Here is a 23,062-nt window from a genome sequence, read left to right as displayed (position 1 = left end):
GTTGCCCGATTATCATTTTTCTTTGGTTTTGTTGCTAAATAGTGAAAACAAACCCTAATGACCATCTGTCGCAACTGACAGCTTTATATTCGATCAACGTGAATGGAATACTGTGATTGGCTAACAGGGCAGCTACCCTGCTTTCTGAGTCCAAAGCTGTGGGTCGGATTCCCACTATTGGAACATTGTTTGTGTGATAAATTTTTTTAGTGTTTTTATGTATATTATAGGTATTTTTGTTTATTATTCATTAAAATATTCATCAGTCATCTTCGTACCCATCAAGCTAAGCTTTGGGGATAGATAGCGATGTGTGTATTGTCTGGTATACTTATTTATTATTGTTATTTTTATTGCATCCTAGATTTCTATTTTATTTCAGTTGAGTTCACATATCGTTTCGGGGCCTTATCTTCGTAGTTATGAATCAAATTAGTAAATGAAATAGATAGAATTTTATTTTACCGAGGTATACTCAATATAGCCTCTGAACGTTAGGATGGCAATAAGCGAGTAGGATTCTTATTATGAAAAACATGCTTCAAAGTAATGTGTTAAAACCTACACCGAAGGCCGAGTTTTAATCTAACTTTTTTAAGTTATATGCGTTTAAAGTAATTTAAATATCACTAGCTTCAACGGTGAAGGAAAACATCGTAAGTAAACCTGCATGCCTGTGAGACCTACATAATGTTCTCAAAGGTGTGTGGAGTCCACCAGTCCGCACTGGACCAGCGTGGTGGATTACGGCCCTAACCCTTTCTTATTGTGGGAGGAGACCCGTGGTCTGTAGTGGGCTGGTAATTGGTTGATGTGATAAAAACCTAGACCCTCGAAAGACATTTAACAACAATGTATTGACTTAATATCAGTAGTTGAAATATAAGGTTTCACTTATCTCAAGCCGTTGCCTTGCCTTGTACGTGAATGAATGGGGAAGATAGGATTTTGTCTTTCCATTATTACGTTCGGGGCTTAAAACCACCGAGTTAAGTTTCAAAAACAGATACAGTCAAAGTTCAAAAACAGTCAGGATAACATAACAACTAGGTGTTTGAATGATCTTACCAAGTACCGATAATTTAAAAAGATAAGTATCTTAATCTATAGTTTATTAATTAACTAGAAAAAACCAAATTGTTTTCCCAATTCTGAGGTGCGTTGACATTTTACATAATTACATGTTTACCTACATTTTAGTATTTATAAGCTAATATGTATGCTGAATTATTATTATTATTATTATGTATGCTGAAACCTAGATGTGGAACTTGTTCCAAGATATGCCTTATTGTAATTGATTTTGGTTGTAAAATGGTTTTTTTATCGCTATGCTAATTCGTAGATTATCTATTCAGAGTGCGGATCATCAAATAATTTAAAATTATATCTTTCTACGTGGTATTTTTATGTGTTCCATTCCAAATATCCGGGACAGATCTTGCACGTAGCCTCTCGATTTGCATGAAGAGTTAAAACCCTCGCTCATATTTGTCTTGTTTGGCTAGAGCTATTATACAGCTTACAATTCTTATGATTTTATTTCTATGCTAATTCGTAGATTATCTTTTCTGAGAGCGGATCATCGTATAATTTAAGAGTATATATTTTTAGATAATTCATTTTCTATATCGTATTTTATCCCCCGACGCAAAAACGACTTGGTGTATAAGTGTAACGTGTCTACGTGTATTTATGTGTGTGTGTGTGTGTGTGTGTGTGCGTGTATACATATGTGTGCGTATGGCATCGCAGCTTCTGATCGCAAGAACCGATTTTGTTTTGTTTTGATTATTTTTGCGTTTGAAACGCGAATATTAGGGTTTGATAAGTACTGTTTATCTGATCAATGCCCAACATGCAATTTAAAGTGTTTTACTCGTATATAGCTCCTGTATGGCTTTCAATGTAAATTGAAATTTTCCGCCTTTGCATGTCTACATTGTTTACTGTTTCATTAATGTTTCTTTTCCTATATGTATTTTATACGTGCAATAGTGTTTCTTCTTCTTCTTCTTATATATAATAAATAGTCTTTTAAATGTTTTCTAGGCAGTAAAAACCAATAATCTTAACTTAAATCATAGTCTTTCCTTGATTCCATCTGCTTTTTGTGTGGTTAATGTAATGTCCTGATTCCTTACTACTTCTTAGTATATACACTGGGCAACCATTGAAGCACGACATTTTGCACAACAAGCAGATCGGAAACGAACAACTTTCGTTGTCCATCAATGCATGACTAGTCGACGACAAAATCGCGAAAGGAATTGGTATTAATTTCAGAATCATCCAAGCACACGTTCGTTACATCACACTACTGATTGCATTTTGCGCGGAAATTCATAATTCAGAACTTATTTTTTTAAGTAGGCTTACTTCATAATAACTTTCAAACGTAAAATTTATTGTAACTCTACAACTCGCTTCTGTACTGAGTGTTATTTAATCCCAAAACACCTCCTTACTTGGAGGAACAGTTCAACTTTGTAGGAACGGCATCTGACTTAAGATCATGTCGTATGCTGACACTGCATGCCATTCCACAAGACGAGGTTTTATGAGCTTTCCTTCACAGTGCAGGCTATCGAATTGTGGAATACTCTCTCTACGAAAATCCGACAGGCATAATCGCTTGATATGTTTCAAAATGCAGTTAAATCATATTATCTTTCGCAATAAAACGACTGGTTTTTATTTATTTTTTCCATCTATTCATTAATATAGCTTATCATAATATATATTAGTTTATAATTTTTATATTTATATATATATTTTTTTTTTTTATTCGAGTATATTTTGTTTATGTAATCGTATGTAGGTTTATAATAATTTTACACCACCTATTCGTTCTCGCTCTTGTTGTCCTAATACTAAGGTTGCCTGGCAAAGATCGCTTTTAAGCGATAAGCCTTTTGTATTATGCTCGAGTCTTTGTGTTTCTCTCTATTCGTCCTTTATTTTAATAACTGTGTTGTGGTGTAACAAAGTTTAAATAAAAAAATGAACTCTAAATAAATGTGTTTTTCTTTTGACACATTATTTGAACCTATGCTTATATATTGGTAAGTAGGTACAGAATTCCCCTTGGATACAAACAACTAGCAACGAATGTTGCGCCTTGTGATGCAGCGGTGAAGTGTTTTGGTGAGCGTCAAGCTTTACATACAGGATTTGAAAGATTTTCTACACCCAAAATTATCTTCAAAATGTAGCGTAGCACAGAAGAAGACTTAGAACCCAACAGTGCTGGATTGAAATAAGTATGTCTGTCTGCCCATCCTGCGCTAGTTAGACCATTTATCGAAAATGTTTGTGGACTGCCTGTTTTTATTTATTTATTTTGATTTAATTATTTTGTAATCTGTGTCTCTCGCCTTCTTAATTCTGTTTACAGTGATCCCGAAATTGATTTATTTTATGGTAATATGAATGGTGTACGTCGCTACCTATTAGATAAACAGTTGCATGCTAGGTAAACTTAATTTCTAGTTATAGTTTGCTACATCTTTGCTGGGTTCTACCAGGTACGCTTGTTAATATTGTGAAGTCAACCAATTTGTTAACTATTTAGTATTAACTATTTGTTTTCCAATTAAAGAAAAATAAAATAATCTATATTTGTAGTCCACAACTAGTTAAGAATAAAAAAAACAGACATTATAGGTACTAAGTAGTAAGATACAAACGGCGACGTCATCCTATTTAGTTGAAGCGGATGAAAGCAGATGAAAGCGTTCACAGCAAGTAGGTCGAATAAAAAAAAAAAAAAACTTTTTAATAAACTTATTTTTATTCGTATAAAAATACAGAAATTATCGTACTTATCTCACATAACAATGAAAATAATATGTGCAATTGTCCTCTGTCTAATTAATTACTAGTAATATTGGATAACTTCGAACTCCAAATACTTATGTGCTGAAAAACACTTTTACGTAAACTTAATTACTATACAAAGTTAATGCTTAAAATATAAACAAAAATTGGCTAATTTTGCTCTTGTTACAGTCCACTGTCTAATTAACATGAACAGCTAAAACTTTATAACAGCTGTATAAAGGCTTTAATTAGTTTTTCTTTATTTAAGTCCAAATTATTAGTAATCATTTCGTTGGCATAGTCTGACTAAAAGAAGTAGCATCTTGAAGAGTACCTTGACTACCTGAACCTTAGTACAAGGTACCTTTATACCTACTTCTCATTAGTCAAGAGATTTACGCATTAGCGATTGCGTTACGAGGCGATATCGAAAATTGGAAATATTAAACGTTTTTAGTAGGATTTGAAAAAAAACAACTATAATACGTTCACAATAATTGAAATGCATGTTCTCAAATTACAACTAGGTTTTAAAATTAACGAAAAAACCAAATATAATTATTTCAACAAAAAAATAAAATGACAAGTCCCTAAATATACCGATAGGGCCTTCGCTCATTTATCTACTCAATAGCGTTTCAAAACCGTTTGAACACCGGTTCAATTCACTGTCATATAGTGGTTTACTAGACCATAGTCCTGCCGTGGAAAAGTGGGCCACGAGTCTTCAATAAGTGGATACCACTTCTTCAACCAATACCCCTAGCACAAGATTTGTTCGCACGTTATCCAATCCCTTAATAACACAGTAAAATGGATTTTATTCATAAGAAATTAAAGTTCAGATTTGCCTACAGTTATTAATCCAGGGCTTTTGGCCCTATCCCTTAGATTTTTTGGGTTTGTAAAATACACCTCAGATAATGTACAAGAGTTGCGACTCTAAAAGAGTGATATAAAATCCCATTTTACTTTGACGGTATACAGTTTGATATGCGAAAACGACTCGTCGATTGCGAGTGAGCAAAACTTGTACTAGGGCTGCAGTCGATAGCTAAGCATCGGTCGGACGGTCACTCCTACCACGTCAGCGCTCGGTTAAAGCAGTTTCAACGAACTGACAACGCGTTGTGAACGAATGTGAAGAGAGCTGAAGATGGTTAGAAATTACGCAGGTGGTCCAGTCGGGGGCGACCATTTTCACAATTTTTATAAAAACTTACCTAATGCCACACGTCATAATGCTTACTTTTCCACGCACTAATTTGATTAGAGTCGGTTTACGGTCGATATTGTATGCGAATACCTTTAATGTGGACTGTATCAAGAAACATTTTCAACTTACGATATAACAAGACGATCACGGAATGTATGACACTGATATGGTGATTCGTAACAATGCGCGAATAATTCACAACGTTAAACTTAACTACAAGCAAAATCTGTATAATATGACGTCAACAATTGCAGTTACGAATGTGTCAAATCTGTTGAATGTGAAAAAGAATAAGGGCTATAATGTATATGCCATCAAATTGCTCAATTGCATCTTTTAGTAAAACAAACCCTTCACTTCACAGATCTTCGTGAATTTATTCTCTACGCACGTTTTGCTCCGTTACGTAATTTAGCAATATATATTTTTAACATTGATTCTACATTGTGATTATACTTAGATTTTTTAAACTATAACTGTACGCCCGGCTGTGGGTTATACTGTTTTGAATGCTTTTCTAGACCTTTCTATGTATAAACAGTGAACAATACAATTATATTATATTCTATTCAATTGTTTATTGTAAAGTAAACATACCTTGAGGATGCTTCGGTCGGAATGAAGATTGCGTAGAAAATACATTTTGGAAGATCTGTTTAGCGTTGTATATAAAGATAAAATAATTATAAATTGCACAATACAGATTTATCTTGTTTTCGCGGACTTTTTAGTAAAATATGCTTTAAGTTAAATACTCAAACCATTACTGCCCCATTGCTGGGTACATGCCTTATCTCACAATAATAAACTACTGAAACCAACCCAGTGCGTTCGAAAACACTGTGAAGCTTCATAGTAATGTTTGTGAACAACGAGTGTGAGACATAATGATATTACATGTTAGTGAACACAATAAATACTTATCAATACAATTTGAACCTAATACACGGGCGTGCCCCTACTCCTCTTCACGACCATAATGAACGCTATTAGATGCGCCACAAAGTACATAACCGTCATACATATACAGTTCCTCCAGAAATTATCTTCCACATACCCAAATCTTCTAAGGACATCTGCCCCAGTTTTGATACACGGCATTCCCTTTATGTTGACGCAGTTAATAGTGTCAATTGATTCCCATTGGATTATTGATATCGTCTCGACGCCGTAGTAGAAAGCCGATACGTATTTGAGCCACGACACATATGGCGAAGCGCTCGCCAAGTTCAGATAGATTCCGGAGAACATCGTTCCTATCAGGTCGTATGGAACGGAGACTAGTGCTGCTGTCTCCATTTTGTCGAACACTGCTGACAGGAATGAACCTAGAAAAAAAATACACTTACAAAATTCCATCGTTGCCTCTTAATACATCTTAATGAACACCTTGGTATTGAACGCCCGCTATCGTAGAGTCGTTTTCGATTAGCGAAACACCATAACGTCAAAGTAAAATTAATCTTATCTTGCTACAATTAGAGTTTAAAGTTCTGTACTGTTTTTAGTTCACAAACGATCCACCTAGAGAACTGAGCACGAATTAAAGCTTTAAAATACAACAACAACAGGTAAATTTTACATACGATATAGCTATTCGTCACTCGAAAATTATGAGTATCTGAGTAAAATCCTCGACTTCAATGTCAAGACTCGTCTTCAGCTCGGATAGATAAGTGTCCCGAATAGAACATTTTGTGTTCAAGTTCTTTTCTTTTCGATTACGGGGCAAAGAGACAGCGATATCTAACTATCACTGATAGCTATATTTTATACAAAATAAAAAGATTCTACATAAGTACGTAAAACTTTTTTATGTATCTTCATTTTTTTTTATAAACCGACCCGTTCCCGGTCCTCGAGTTGAGTAACCCTAAAAGGAAGTTTCAGTCTTCTTGTAACATGCTACTGCCTAATTTTCACACCATTATCATGAGTAGGTATTCAATTGTTGTATTATGCTAATTTTCATTAATTTATTAATGGCATTCAAATAATTATGGCAATAAATATATTGGATGTCCTACGAGTTATATCTTGATTATGATTGAGGAATATTCCACGACGAAACTCTTAGCCACCTACAAAAGCCTAGCCTGGAACTGTGACTTTGCCCATGCTTTTTTTTTTAAATATCCCGCGGGATTTGTTTCTTGTCACGGTCTAGAAAAACTACCTCTATGTCAAGATTAAATTCAGGTTAGTGATGAAGCCAGAAACAAAGCACATTGTTTCATCAAAACAAAGCTTACTGTTTAATTCATTCCAAAGGTACGATTTCGAGATAAAAAACAATTTCGTTCGTCAAGAATAATGCTCATACTCGCTCGTACTGTCATATTTAGAAGTAGCATCCATAGTAAATACAAATCCTTCAATTACAGCAGGCATGCATGGTCCTGACTCTTCTTTGAAAGTCAAATCTGCCGTCTGTTGTGACTCTACCACCGGTTCGGACTGCTAATTCTTATTAATAAATAAATATAAATATACTACGACAATACACACATCGCCATCTAGTTCCAAAGTAAGCGTAGCTTGTGTTATGGGTACTAAGATGACTGATATTTTTATGAATAATATACATAAATACTTATATTATACAGATAAACACCCAGACACTGAAAAAAATTGATGTTCATCACACAAACATTTGTGCTTGAGATAGATCTCAAGCACAAATGTGTCAATTATGTGATTGAGATCTATCAAATTCTCCCGTCACATAGTAATCGTGCTACGTCACTCCAGTGTGAATGAACCCTATGATTTGTCAACAATCCGAAACATTCCTACTGCTGCTTGCTGGCTTCTTTTAATACGGCCGACTGGCGCAGTGGGCAGCGACCCTGCTTTCTGAGTCCATGGCCGTGGGTTCGATTCCCACAACTGGAAAATGTATGTTTTTCAGTGTCTGGGTGTTTATCTGTATTATAAGTATTTATGTGTATTTTATTTATAAAAAAAATATTCATCAGCTAGCTTAGTACCCATAACACAAGGTTATCTGTATATTATAAGTATTTATGTGTATTTTTACATAAAAAAATAATTATCAGCTTAGTACCCATAACACAAGCTACGCTTACTTTGGGGCTAGATGGCGATGTGTGTATTGTCGTAGTATGCCTCGTGTATAATAGTATATTAATGGGGTACACTAAATAATGTACTATAATTAATCAATGTACTGCAATGTGGGGGATTTTAATAACTAATTACTGGTGGCAAGACACCTGTCTCCACGCGGTACACAGAATAACGATACTGTACGATACTTATCGAACTGGCCAGAACAATGGAATATTTAAAAGAAACATAGTTTCCAAGAAGAGCAATCTGTGTTTAGGGTGGTGTGCAAAATTCCGTCCTACCTGCGGCTAGCACGGGCTGAATACAATAATTATATCCTCGATCACATCCCCGGCACGGGAACATAGAATAGGTGAACTTTACCTTTGTTTTTTATTACACATATATTATTTGGATATTATTTCCACTTGTGCCAGAATGCCAGTGCTCTGGGAGTTGATAAAGCTGTGGGAGAATATACATTTTTATAATTTTACATTTACATTTTTTTAATTTTTATAATTATATCCTGCCGCCTGCAAAGTATCCGCACGTCTTGTGATTGTGTATATGTCGCCACGCACTCTGTTTGGACGCTTTGATCGAACCTTAGCTAAAGGCAACAGTATTTGCGTTAGATATAGAAATAATAAATTACCATATGCATTGGCGAAGTTAGCGCAGAGTATGCAGACGAAACACATTCCCAGCCAGTTCATAAAGCCACCTTGAAGACCGGCGACGTTGAATACGAGGGTCACGAATAGAACTGGTTCGATGACTGCTCGTGGTATCTGCAAAGAATGGTTCTGTTAAAATTCTACTGTTGTAATATCCTCTTTATCGCGAGAGAACCTAGGATATAGATATTAGAACAATAGTTTGATAGGCGTACATCAAGCTGAGGCGTTGTATCAACAAAATGTTTGTAGATCGTATATCGTTTTATTCACATGAGGTTTTGTTTACGAACTGGAAGAGGTCTGTTTTTAAGAGGCCATAAAGCCAGTTGGGCTAGCAAACGCGCCACGACAGAGTTATGTCTACCCACTATCTCTGAATCTCTGTCTATTCCTAAAAAAAAATACTAGTAAAGAGTAGAGATAATTGAAAACGTGGCTATGCTCGCACGTTTTCAATTATCTCTACTCTGGAAAAGCGTTGTATCTGCCCTTGATCCATGAGAATGCCATATTTAGTACGTTTAGGTTCCATCTAAATCACATATATTTATTCAAAGTTCAGATTGCTGACTTTAATTTTAATATTGTTGAACCTCTTTCTTACCAGAAAATTACGATCCTCATTTCAAGGATATCAAGTTATGCATAAAATCTTTCCCTTTGGGATTGTGGTATTTCTCCTGCACCTATCCTATTCCGGTCGCGAAGAATTAGATAGTGCACCTTTTGCTCAGTGCAATAATATATCTCCCGCGAAAGCCGAGGTCAGTCAGCGAAACTGTATGTCTGAACATAATGAAAAAATCGTACATGTTTCACGAATACTGAACGTGTATTTGCGAAAGTGATTTTACTAATATTTTAAATCTGCGAATTGTATGTGCTACGAATCTGCTACGGAAATTAGCTAAGTATAAATGCGCGTTATTGCTTCGTGTATCGGCTGTAGAGCTATAGAATGTAGTTTTGGCGATACATTCTAAAAAGTTTAGGATATTTAGTATAACTATTGCTTCTAATGTGTATACAGTAATGTGACCTTAAAATGTATTATTAATTTAAAGGTGTTGTAGTATTATTGAAGCGGTGATAGCCCAGTGGTTAGGCCTTCGGTTTCACTTTCGGGGTGCCGAGTTCAAATCCCAGCACGCACCTTTAACTTTTCTAAGTTATGTGCGCTTTAAGTAATTATAATATCACTTGCTTTAACGTTGAAGGATAACATCGTGAGGAAACCTGCATGCGAAGGCGTGTAGAGTCCACCAATCCGTACTGGGCCAGAGTGGTGTGGAGTGAGGACTACCGAGTTGAAAACACGCTATGAGTTTACTATGTTTTTATATTTTTGTGGTTACCCAAATACTTTTCTATTTCTTTCTGTCGAAGCTATGTTATACGTAGTCTATCAAATTGTTTTGGATACTAAAAAGGGTAGACGTAGGTTAGACCCTAATGCAGCGGTGAGCGCTTTGGTTTTAAATTGAATGTCCCAGGTTCGATTCCCGGCAGGGACAATTTGGGAATTTATAGTGCTCTTAACATTTATACTACATTTATGCTCTAGCACACCAGAAACAAGTAGTTGCAAAAAAATTCGGACTCATTTAAAATAAAAGTACAGAAGGCCTTTCTGAGATACTTGTTCAAACGCTGCTATGGATATTACCCCTTTCATGTACTACTTTTATGCTGGTACCAAATTTCTTTTAGGCTGGTTGTTTGTAGGTAGGGATTCAACTCCCGGAGGTCAGAATGACTAGCGACCAACTATAAATTATGTGACAAATCTTACGAGGAGAACTCCAGCTCGATGCTCCAAATTTTCAAAACCAACTGTATTATACGGTTTTTATATAACTGCCATACCCCTTAACAGGTTAGTCCTTTATCATCTTAGACTGCATCATCACATACCATAAGATTGTAGTCAAGGGCTAACTAGTAACTAAAATAAAAAAAATAGTATGGTAAGAATATGGATAGTCGAGCTACTTCTCATTCGTTTTGATATACCGTAAGCACTTCTCATTAAGTATGATGACATGAGTGTGATTAATAAAATTTTTCTCATAAAAAGTTTCAAAATCATAAAATTTGTATTTTTATCCTCAACATATAAAAAAAAAGATTGGATTTCGAACAGTTTGACGCATAGTTTTCATTAAAAACCCATCAACAAGCTATTAAACTATTTTATTCGTACATTCACGTTATGCTTTGGTCAGACCGCCGGACTCGCATTTAGTGGGTCCGTGGATAGTCTACGCACGCTCATTTGACTTCACTATTGTGTCCTGATAGACTTAAAATCAGCACTGCCGATCGGCGAACAAAAACAAGGGTAAATATAATCCGTCGTTAAACAATTTCGTAAGTCTAAAAGGATCTATGATTGGAAGAAAACAAATCTTTAAGTAAGTGTTCTTTAAGATTACATTATTTGTGTCTTAGGTCCCATTTCAGGGTAGACCTTTTTTTACCAGGGAAATTTCTATTAAACTTAGCATTGCACTATATATTGCAGTTTTGAAAAAAATTTAATAGCACATAGCCGAGTACAGCCAAACGCTATCGCTCACCTCCGTTCGTTTTCGCTACCGTTAACGTTCGTTTATTAGCCTTCGTTCGCCTCCGTACGCTAGGTCTAAACCCGCATAATGACATTTCGTCGCTACTCTCAACTATTTTATCTTTACGACAATGTGAATGCCATCTTCGTCATAAATTATTACGAATGCGAAATAGACTGCACTATTAATTATTCTAATTTCAGCTAGATAAAAAAAAACCTATTTAAATATTTTCGCACTAAACGTGACCTATTTATAGATCACTGCCACTCTCTATCAACGTTTGCATGTTTTATTGACATTCACGATAAAAACATTGTTAAAACAGTTTCTTAAAATACTTTGAATTTCCCAAATATACCATCAAAACATATTATTAATATCTCCAAATGATGTTGGTTTATTCAACGTTGATAAGTTCATCGCATACTGTTTCAATACCGTAAGACCACTATGCAATAATTACGGAGTGTTATAAATTTGACGTGTGTGTGTATGTGTCGTTGCATGTATATGTGTGTGTGGCATCGTATTTACTAAACGGATGAACCAATTATATATTTTTTTTTTTTATTGACAGGTCAATTAGTCGGTGGTGTTCTTAGCTATTTTTGATGAAGTCCTAGATGGCCGCCACCAGAAAATGTCATATTACAGTTTTTTTATTTACAATGCCTACAATATGGGTGTCAAATACAAGGTCTTGTCTAGTAGAATAATTAAAACTACTACTACTACTTTTTTTACTAAGATATTTATTATTTAATTCAATATAGGTAATGTAAATGGCGTGAGGCGTCTCATGTATGCTTTATTTAAACCTTATCGATGCGTCAAATCCCCGCTGACTTCTATATTTTGGTAATATATTATAAATTTGTTAGTATTGTATTTTTACAAAGAATCTTGATACTAGTTCATATTTGCGCAAGAACGTAGCGTAAGTTTTAACGTGTTCGTGTCGAGCAAAAAGTATCTAAGATGCAACAATGTAATTCCGATGCCGATTTAAAACTTTAAATCGTTTCCAGATCGTTCCTTTACTTCATTTGTTTTCGATTGCCGAGAATAGAATGTTCTAGGCCTCCGAAGCGATGTAAATAGCGGATGTTCGATCCGACCGACTTAGTTTGAGTAGTCTACTTTGAGAGCGAAGTGAAGGAACATCGAAGCGATACATGTGACTAGTTTGAAATATAGTAATTTCGACTAGGTACCATTTAGGACTACGATTGACCTGTGATTGGAAGTATTTTCTGGAACATTGTAATGGAGAGAAGATTAAAGTCTTACAAGAGTTATCAGGTGTTCCAAATTAAATAACCTTAGCACGTAACATCATTGTTGTATGCTACTCCATTTATTGTGAATATTTTGCTATTGCCCGTTTCCATCCTCTTACTCTGTATACATCATTCATCAGTTTCGCAATGTATATAAACAGGATTTGAATAAAGAAAAACAATATACTTAGATAAGATATTGAGTAACATGATAAAAAAAGTTCTTACAGTAAATTGAAAATTGGTTTAATCTGTGTTACGTTGCGTCCGGTTACTGTTGCGGATTGAGTGGCAGTGTGCGACGTTCATATTGCAATCTCATAAAAAGCTAAAGTAGCAAAACCAAAAGCAGGAAGACCATTAAAGATTCGTGGTTAACAATACTTCGCTTATAATACAAGCATCACATACACTATAATTAGCGACTAGACTTCTGGAGTATATACTCTTTGGTATATAAAAAATAACTAAAAAAAACAGCTTAGTGCGCGTAAGACTTGCGCTAAGGATTCTGTAGCTTGGAAAGAAACATATTTAACGACCTCCCTGGTGTAGCGGTGAATGCTGTGGTTTTGATTTGGCTGTTCCGGGTTCGATTGCTGGCAGATGAAATTTGGGAATTTATATTTTTTTATTTTCTCTGGTCTAGTCTGGAAGCTTCAGCCGTGGCCACCCTACCTACAAGGACGTGCCGTTAAGCGTTAGCGTTACAGTACGGTGCCACGTAGAAACCGATTATGAGTATAGGTTACACAGCGTAACAGGTTAGCCCGTTACCAATTAGACTGCATCATCACTGCACTAGGTGTGATCAAAATGAAAAAAAATCCCTTTTGTTTAGGCCCATCACTATTAAACGATTTTATGCGCAAAGGAAAGTCGAAGGCCGTGGGTTGGATTCCCACGACTGGAAAATGTTTGTGTGATGAACATAAATGTTTTTACGTGCCTTTTAGTTTTTGTATGTATATTATTCATTAAAATATTCATCAGTTATCTTAGTACCCATAACATAACGCTACGCTGACTTTCGGGCTAGATGGTCATGTGTGTATTATATTGCTATATTTATTTATTTGCTAAAGTTTTTTGTTGCGTATACCTAGAGCCGTGGAATTCTAACAGGCATAATTTACTTTTAACTGTTCCTGATAAGTTTAAACCTTAAAGGTTTGCAACACATGGACGGACGTACTAACAGACCGAGAGACAGCGTAATGATACGTTGCTAACACTTTTCATTTATTCTATCCCCACTGACCCCTACTAAAAATGAAATAAAATAGAAGAAGACTATAGGTACTTACTCAATAATTGTACCTACTTATAGCTTTTTTTATCATCAATGTAATAACTATGTTTGCTCAGTAAATTAAGCAAGTCATTGCTGTAGTCGAGTGTAATTTAGATTAAGCTATAATGATCTTTTTATTGCAAATTTTATTAGCTATTTTTGCTATCGAATCTTATTTAAGGCCGCGCCGAAATGTTTTTTATTACCAAAAGTGTGTGTTTTTATAATAACGGTCTAAGCTTAAATTAAGCCATGTCTAAACTGTATATTTGATAAATTATAATCAGTATCAAGTAGAGACAACGACTCCATTAAACATCTGGTTGTCCAAGGAAGAATCGAGGGCACCAGATCACGCGGAAGATCGCCCATGAGATGGGCCGACTAAATAAAGGCTGCAGTGGCTGTCCCCTTACATGAGTGTGCGAGAACTGCCAGAGAGGAGTGGCGACGGATAGTCAAGCGTGTCACAACACTTAAGTTTCGACCACGACCGCTCTGACAAGAGCGAACCGACTGAGAAGAGAATCATTACAATGATGATAAAGGTTTTTTAATCACTGATGTTGATAGTTTACCACCGAACACCATCAACTCCCTAGACTCAAGTGGCGATTGTAACTAGAGCCGACCCTATAATATTTTTAATACCAGTTCTATTTCTATATTCATAGTATAAGGTGAAGAAGGTGAGTAAAATACAGTGATAATGAATACTCGCGATGAAAACAAACTTTTGCATTGTCGTTTGGTTGTTTGGTCGGCTTTGTATTAGTAGTGAGGTTTTATAGTCGGGGACTGTTTTCACAATTTCCATTTATTTGCATTATACATTAGGAAGGGATATAGTGTTTGTGAATAGTATATAATATACACTATATATATTTGTTTAATAACATTACATACACATCAATGCACAAACATACATTGTACACGCAATACAGAGTCTCGAGCGCAACGCGTTAGTTACACGAGAGCTTAGTCGAAAGTGGATGCGTCTGATAACAGTGCAAGTATCGAGCATGTGTTACACTATCCAACACAACAAAGCAGACAATACAAGACTTAACTCATACATTGTTCAAAATAATTGCACGATATTTGATTATTGTGATATTATTATCTGGGACTTCGTTTGTTTTGATTGTTTTTATTTTTAAAAACCGTGAAAAAACCATTTGTTTTCTAGGGATTTAAAGGGCCAAAAGTCCTGTATCAGTTTCCAAGATGCAGATTGCCAAATTTCCGTACCATACATAGGTAGGTAACTTTAGTTAAAACTGTCCTGTTTCTCAAATTAAAACTTATTTTTTCTTTCTTGTTCAAAATGGTTTCCATGGTGTTTTCCAGGATAAAATTATCGATGCCCTTCCCCAAGATGCACATGACATATGTGTTCAATTTCGAGAAGACTTAGGTACCTGCTGAGCTGTCCACAGTAAATAAACCAACAAAAAAACAGAACAACTATATTATGTATGGATTGCACTTACCCAGAATATCATTTTCGACAAATAGTAAGGCAGGGGTGAATACAACCCGCTTGCCGTTTCTCGCAACAATACGGGCACTTCGCTGGGGAATGTGATGAAAACTGCGTAGATGAACAGGAAAATGGTCTCCGTTATCATGAGGTAGAGAAGTCCTTCGGCGTTTTGGATGTCACGTTGATCCAGCTCCTCGAAGTGCCCGTGGTAGGGGATCGAGATTACAAACCCGACAAACTAGTGGAAGCAATTAATAGAGTTCAGATGTAATATAGTAATTCGTATGAGTTTAAATTAGTTCATATGTAGTATAGTAATTCGTATAAGTTTAATAAGACACCGGGAATGTTTTCATGCTATGTGATCATCGTTCTACCGACTCACACAAAGTAATTGAAGCGTCTCTATTAAAAAAAATTGTAAACATAAAATAAAAAAACACAGATAAATTAAATAAAATATAGCGAGGGTAAATTTCCGCTTTGGAAAGCGTTTCACCATCATCACCTTATCAACGGGTCGACGTCCACTACTCGACATAGGTCTATTGAAGGGAGCTCAAAATACCACGGTATTGTGCGGTTCGGTTTCAACAGGGCTAGCACAGGTAGGAGACGAAAACGATCCCCCGATTATATCCCCTGACAGGGGATATAAATAACGTGTTCACCTGATAAAGCAGGGAAACATGGTACAGAAGAATGTGACCTCCCGGTTATTATAACTCATATATTATTTGCGTATTATTCCCACTTCTGAGAGTTGATAAAGCTTTGGGAGAAGATATTTTTTTATCCTTTCGCCGGGGAGATAATTGTCTCCTGCCCATGCTAGCTATGCAGAGGCTACCTGCGACTGGTTTGATGTCATCTGTCCATCTCATTCTAACTCTTGCCTATCCCCATCTCCATCTATGATACAACATCTCTTTCTCTTAAGTTGGTGAGATTGTGGTCAACCGCGAGCTTATTCAAATAGATAAAAAGTATTTAATACTAGTTTGTTTACAACCGAAATCACTAAAAAATCTGCGTAATGCTATTTCCCGCTTCCTTCAAATTACTCAACGAAAATGACTTCTTATTTCTGATACATAATAAGTACAGTAGTTTAATGAAAGCGTGTTCCTTACCATGAGAAGCAAAAATTCAGCTATCCATATTGATTTATTGTGCTTTATTGACAGTATATTTCTCCACATAAGCCAATAAAATTGGACGAAGTAGTTCACTTTGACTCTGTAAAGAACCAAAACGTTAATAGCCCTCTTAAATTCAAATTCAATTTCAAAAATATTTTATTCATGCAGACCTTATTACAGGCACTTATAAAGCTTTCATACATTTAACATGTTACACTAATGTTAGTTATGGCGATAACTGCATTCGTTGACTTAAACCAAGGAGGAGGCCAGGAGGCTAGTTAAAGCTAGGAGGGCCAAACGCGCCCTAGTCTAAGAAGAGCCCACAACAAACTTAGCAAGGTTTTTTTTTAAGGTTTCCAATAAATAAGTTAATTAATTATTTAAATTTTTATGGGTACTTACAGTGTTAAATATCGTTCGAAGTATACGTTCTAGAAAAAAAAATTAACATTAGTTTTTAAGGTTTTTAACAACAAAGGAGAAAAATTTCTGTAAATTTCTCGTCTTTCTTTTAAGGTTAATACAGCATTTAAAGGGTCTTTATGCAATATTTATTTATCATAGTATGACGTTTTGTCCATGCTGGCTTTCCATTCTCTAGCCATTAAAAGATGAATTCAGTGCGTACTTTTATACTAAAAGTCCCACACAGAGATATATTATAGGTTGTTTGGACTATTTACAATCTTGCAATCTGTTAAAAAGGTTACATTTAGGTGATAAGAATAAACAACCTTGTTATTTGCCGATTATTCTATAAATATTGATGAAATTGCCCACACTATAAGTTTGTTAATAATTTTAACAAAATATATATTTAAAAATTATCTATGGCCAAAAAAAATTACTGCGTGTTTAATTACACTGTATATACCCTTCGGCTATAGAAATGTTACTTTTTGAATATTTACTGGATCACGTTATTAAAAGTTCTTACCTTCTCATCTGTATCTCCATTAAAATACTCCATCTCATCTTTAACATCACCCACTCTGCTGTCAATTGCCGCTGCGATGTGTGATCTCTGGTACTCGTTGCATATACGCCTGATCCTCTCTCTACTGTCCATCTCATTCTCTGTGTCTACACCGAGTAGAGTTACGTAGTACTCCGCTGCATTAAAGCCCACAGGACATTTGTAGTTGAGGCTACGAGAACAAAAATTTAAATAAAAGAATATGAAAAACTACTCTAGTGATGTCCAAACAGTGGGCAGTCGTCAAGTTTTAAATCTCATTATGTCCGGCTAAGTTTTAAAATGAATGAAATTAGTTTGAATGGGGCATGTAAATAAGTTACGATTTATGTTTATAACTTGTTCTGATGACACTTTTACATTTTATCTATTCAACATCACTTATCGCAGTAAGAATGTGTTTTTATCTGATTCCGTTTTAATTTATTTCAAAATAACGGGTTTGAGTTGCACTCAGATGTAACTGAAGCTTTGAGTAAACAAAAAAGGAACATCATAGGTCCATTTAATGTCCCAGAGCTGGACACACATGAGGGAAGGATTTAGAGCTTAAACTGTTCAGGCATTCACAGTTTATATCCTTGCATATCTTCCAAACACACTATTAACGCATTCTTCGCTCTGATACCCTTAGATGTTGTCTTTACAACACTAAACGTTGAAAAATGAAAAAAAAATGTTGGTTGTGTTAAAGCAAAATTTGTCGTTGCTGTAAAAAAAACCGACTGACAAATATTTTTTAATTATTATGAACGTCAATAAATCTACAAATAGTAATTTTTAATGGGATTAAAATCCAAATTGATTTCAAAATAATTATAAGAAACCAATTTAAGAAAATATATGTTCGGATTAAGCCAATAATTTAACACTTAATTTTTATATTTGCCGATGTTTTTGTTCATTTTAGTATTATGCGCTGTGGAAATAGGTAATTTATGTGTCAATTTACACGATCATATAATTATCTATTCATATTCTTACCTAGATTTTATTTTTAAAATAGATTTCGTTACAACAGAAACAGATAGAGATATTGACCTAACCACGAACTAACTTCAAAATAATTCATGAAATCAATGTTCCTACATAAGAACGAAACGTGTGTTAAAAGAGTATTTTAAATAAAATATTTTTTGACGGCCGTCTGGCGCAGTGGGCAGCGACCCTGCTTTCTTAGCCGTGGGTCCGATCCCCACAACTGGAAAATGTTTGTATGACGAACATGATTGTTTTTCAGTTTCTGGGTGTTTATCTGTATATTATAAGTATTTATGTGTATTATATTCATAAAAATATTCAACAGCAGTACCCATAACACAAGCTAGGCTTACTTTGGGGCTAGATGGCGATGTGTGTTTTGTCGCAGTATATTTATTTAAAATTTATTAATTTAAATGTATGGTTTTCACCATGTAGTTAGCTATATTAAACATGTAACAAATTCTCTGAATGATACGATCTATTCGAGTGGTGATGGCCTAGTGGTTAGACCATCGGCTTCACTTTCGGGGGGCCGAGTTTGAATCGCAGCACGCACCTGTAACTTTGCTAAGTTTTGTGCATTTTAAGTAATTAAGATATCACTTGCTTTAACGGTGAAGGAAAACAATTTATTTATAGCTGTTTATTTCCAATTTTTTGGAGTTTAGAAGGTTGCTATGCAAAGAAACACACACGTTCACATTAATTTGACACTCAAAAAACAAGATATAGAGACGAACATAAAACAGAAACATTTAACAAATCACGACACAGCCCCACTAGATGTAGCAGTTTGTAAAGCATAGGTTTGGTTAAAGTTATTACGTCCGTATACCTACCTATTTAAAATGTATTATAAAATGACCACCGGATTTCGTCGTATGTCATAGTTTCTTAGAACTTCACGACAATTACAACTTATCACAAATTACCAAAGTGGTAACAAGCGACCCATTCATGTTCTTAATTATATAAGTCATCTTTTGTGGTAAAACAGATAAATAATAATTAACGTGATAACCGAAAATGCTACGTATAGAAACAAATATTTATCAAACCGATTTGATCTCGTGGTACTTACTCTTTCTACTTACAAACAGGTATTAGGTCTCATTTGGTGGCGGGTCGAATCCCAGGCGAAAGAAAGTTCGGGTATATACAGTTCCTAAAATTTATCTGGTCTGGTGTGAAACTCTTAGGCCGTGGCTAGTTACCAGCCTACCGATCAAGACCAACTAACCTAGCGATTTGGCATTCTGGTACGATGTCACGTAGAGACTCCTAGAGTAATTGCCCCTAATCGGTTCCACACCCCTAACAAGCTAGCTAACCATTTGCATCAACAGGTGAGAATGCAGGAGGAACTAACATACTCTTGTCTTTTATAAAATAAGCCGCACTTTTTATAAGCACACGCGTAACTAAATAGTAAACAAACAAAGTCCCGTCTTTATAACGTCTAATCTGTGTGAGAGAAAATAATTCAACATCAATAAATCTCAATCATCTTTAGGCGGAAAGATCAATGAAGGCTCAATAACTCACTGTATAAAGGCGGTTCTGAGAGCAGCCGTTGAAACGAGCTGTCGGATGTGACAATAACGCCTTATACCTATTAGTTTAATCTAAAGGAGAATGCCGGAACACTGTTTCGTTTGGTGTCTCATTTAAATTGGTATAAAAAATTAAGTTTTTATTTTAAAAAAAAAATCCTCTCAAATCCCAAGCCTTAACTTCGATGGTTAAAAAATCTTTTAATGAAATAGATTAGTGGTTCTAATATATTGTGAACAGTACCATCAATAGGTAGGTACAATAATCGCATGTGTCAAAAAAAACCTCAATTCACGAACTTCATTTGCATGTAACTCTGAATGTTTTTAATGTTTTTGGTAATGTATTTATTGTAATTGTTAAACCCTTAAAAATAATATAAATTCCAAGAAGGCACCTTATAAGTACTATGTGAAACCAAATCCCATACTACATCCGGTATTCTCCTTTGCCTGTTAATGTGGGTCTCACAATATTTGATAAAAACAAATTAGGTTTCCCTGTAACAAAATACTAAGCGCGCTTTTGACGAGTTCTGACAACCTAAATTGATAATTAAACAAAAATATTTTGTATTTAAAAAAATTACACCAACTATTAAATGAATATGACAAAAAGTGAATTGAAAACGCGGTAGCTTTTTGCAAGTTAATTAATATATGTTGACATTGATTGCAACCACAGTTGTCTAATTAATTACAGCTACCTGATACTTTTCATTAGACGTGTTAATGTTATAAGATAACAAAACTATTTTTTTTTTGTATTTCAATTACTTACAGTCGAAATACTATTTCAAGATCATTGATCATTTTAAGATATCTATAACGAATACCGTGTTAGATTTTTTTTATTACCTACTATAAATAGTAAGTAATAAAAAATTTATCGCCGTCAAGGATATTTATTATTAACTATCTATCTTAAATCTCCGATAAGAATCAGAATTTGAAACGTGTCTTAATTAGAGCTGAAATTGAATTTCAAGTTTAGATTTACAATCTATTATGCCACTGATAGGATGCAAATAACTTACGTGCATGTTCAATAATGTGGAAGGCTACTACGCAATAAAACTGACCAATAGCAAAGCGTGGTTTAACAAATCGAAAATAGTATACGTTGGTTGGTCGACTGAATAGATTAAAAATTGTCCACCTTTTTACAAAACAATATAAATACTGTGTTTTTTTCCTTCTTTTGTTAGTGTTTAGCTATTTATAGTAAAGTATAAGGAGATAGCCGGCCTGGTAAATATAACCATTGCCTATAAACAGTGCAACACTGTTCAGGGCATGAAAGAAACACGTTCTGCAAAGTGCCGCCCTGTGTCTATTAACCGAAGGCGTAGTTTTTAAGCCTCATGCGGCTGTAATAACACCGGCAACCATACATACATTAGAAATAAGCATGGTGGTAGTAGTTCCACAGACGAGCTCTGTCACAAAAGCTTATGGGACATAAAAGCAGAGCGCGCTGCTTCCAACGACCCGTGTCCCTAAGTAATTATATTTATATTTTTTATATTACTTATATTTCTATTTTTGTAATTTATGTTTATTATTTAAATATTATTTTGTGTACATCCTAACCCTTCTTCTAAACTTCATGTACTATGGTAGGTCACCTGGTACAGATTTTAAGCGATAAGGCCGCCTATTGTACATTTTATTTCTTTCTTTCTTTCATATTGTTTTTTCTATTGCTTTGTATTTAACAATAATGTGTATTTGATTTGAAATTCATCGATTGTTTAGTCATCATTATCGGCTAATTGCCGGCTCTCTAAAGGGCATAGGTTTCTTTCTTAGAATGATAAGGGTGTAGGTTCACCACGTTGGCCAAGTGTGGATTGGTAGACTTCACACGCCTTTGAGAACATTATGGACAAAGTAAGCGTAGCTTGTGTTATGGATACTAAAATTACTGAACATTTTTTTATGAAATTCTTATAATAAACAGATAAACACCCAGACACTGAAAAAACATCCACGTTCGTCATACAAACATTTTTAGTTGCGGGAATCGAACACTGGCAGGGTCACTACCTACAGCGCCGATCGGCCGTCAAAAGCTTCATTGTCATAACCTTTCAAACTAAACATTGTTAATATATTTTTGGAAACTTACGATGCAAAAAACTGGTCAGCCTGTTCAATGGTCCCGTGGAAGGCTATTCGTCCATTCGCCAATAGCACGACTTGGTGGAACAGCTCGAAGACACCGGATGCCGGTTGGTGGACTGAGCAAATCACTAGTTTACCGCCGATCGCCAATCTCCTAAGTCGGGAAACCACTGCACTTGCAGCTGAACTGTCCAGCCCAGTGGTGGGCTCATCGCAGAATAAGATCGGTGGGTCGTTGAGGAGCTGTTTGAAAAGAAATCGATAGCTGAGTAAATTATATCGTATTCATTCTTTCTTTCCTAGTATGGAAATCAGTGAACATTATTACTTTGAACATTTGTTGTTAAGCTACATTGCAATTATTGTGATATGTAGTTTTAAGTGATCAATAAAGACATTATTATTATTATAATAATGTAAAATATCTAAGGCGTTTCTTTGCATTTACTAAAATTCAGAAAGTTTATTACCAAATTGCCCCATCCTGGTATCGAACCTGGGGTCTATATATATATCATAGATCCCTCCGTTATACTAACGTTATACAACGCTTATGTACGTAGCAAGTTGCACTAACTTGAATGAACGAATGAATACACTTTTATTGTACACCACAGAGAAAATTTACAGAGATACAAATACAACAGCACAATAAGGTAGAACGTACAATTAGGCGGCCTTATCGCTAAATAGCGATCTCTTCCAGGCAACCAAAGGCATACAAGAAAATGCTATAAGAAATAAGTAGGTGGTACAACAAACATTAGTACATAAGCCAAATTAGACCAAAAACAGACCTATATAAATTATATCTAGGTAGATCTATTTATAGGTTAATCAATCATTTTGTT

The 23,062-nt window shown here is 35.1% G+C and overlaps 1 protein-coding gene across 1 annotated transcript in view; it reads right to left on the bottom strand.

Moving 5' to 3' along the window:
• Positions 1 to 4,427: 4,427 nt before the first annotated feature.
• LOC120631050 (protein scarlet-like) overlaps positions 4,428 to 23,062 on the bottom strand; it is a 64,475-nt gene continuing 45,840 nt past the window's right edge. The window contains exons 6-12 of the mRNA XM_039900454.1: positions 22,216 to 22,454; positions 17,509 to 17,719; positions 16,974 to 17,002; positions 16,560 to 16,665; positions 15,434 to 15,664; positions 8,769 to 8,904; positions 4,428 to 6,366 (exon numbers count right to left, since the gene is read on the bottom strand). Of these exons, the coding sequence (XP_039756388.1) occupies positions 5,978 to 6,366; positions 8,769 to 8,904; positions 15,434 to 15,664; positions 16,560 to 16,665; positions 16,974 to 17,002; positions 17,509 to 17,719; positions 22,216 to 22,454 (1,341 nt within the window). The 3' untranslated portion in view covers positions 4,428 to 5,977. The remainder of the gene's footprint in view (positions 6,367 to 8,768; positions 8,905 to 15,433; positions 15,665 to 16,559; positions 16,666 to 16,973; positions 17,003 to 17,508; positions 17,720 to 22,215; positions 22,455 to 23,062) is intronic.

Source organism: Pararge aegeria, chromosome 2 (genome assembly GCF_905163445.1).
Source record: "Pararge aegeria chromosome 2, ilParAegt1.1, whole genome shotgun sequence".
Taxonomy (NCBI): Eukaryota; Metazoa; Arthropoda; class Insecta; order Lepidoptera; family Nymphalidae; genus Pararge; species Pararge aegeria.
The sequence above is the reverse complement of the archived record's forward strand: the minus strand, read 5'-3'. Positions and strand labels throughout refer to the sequence as shown.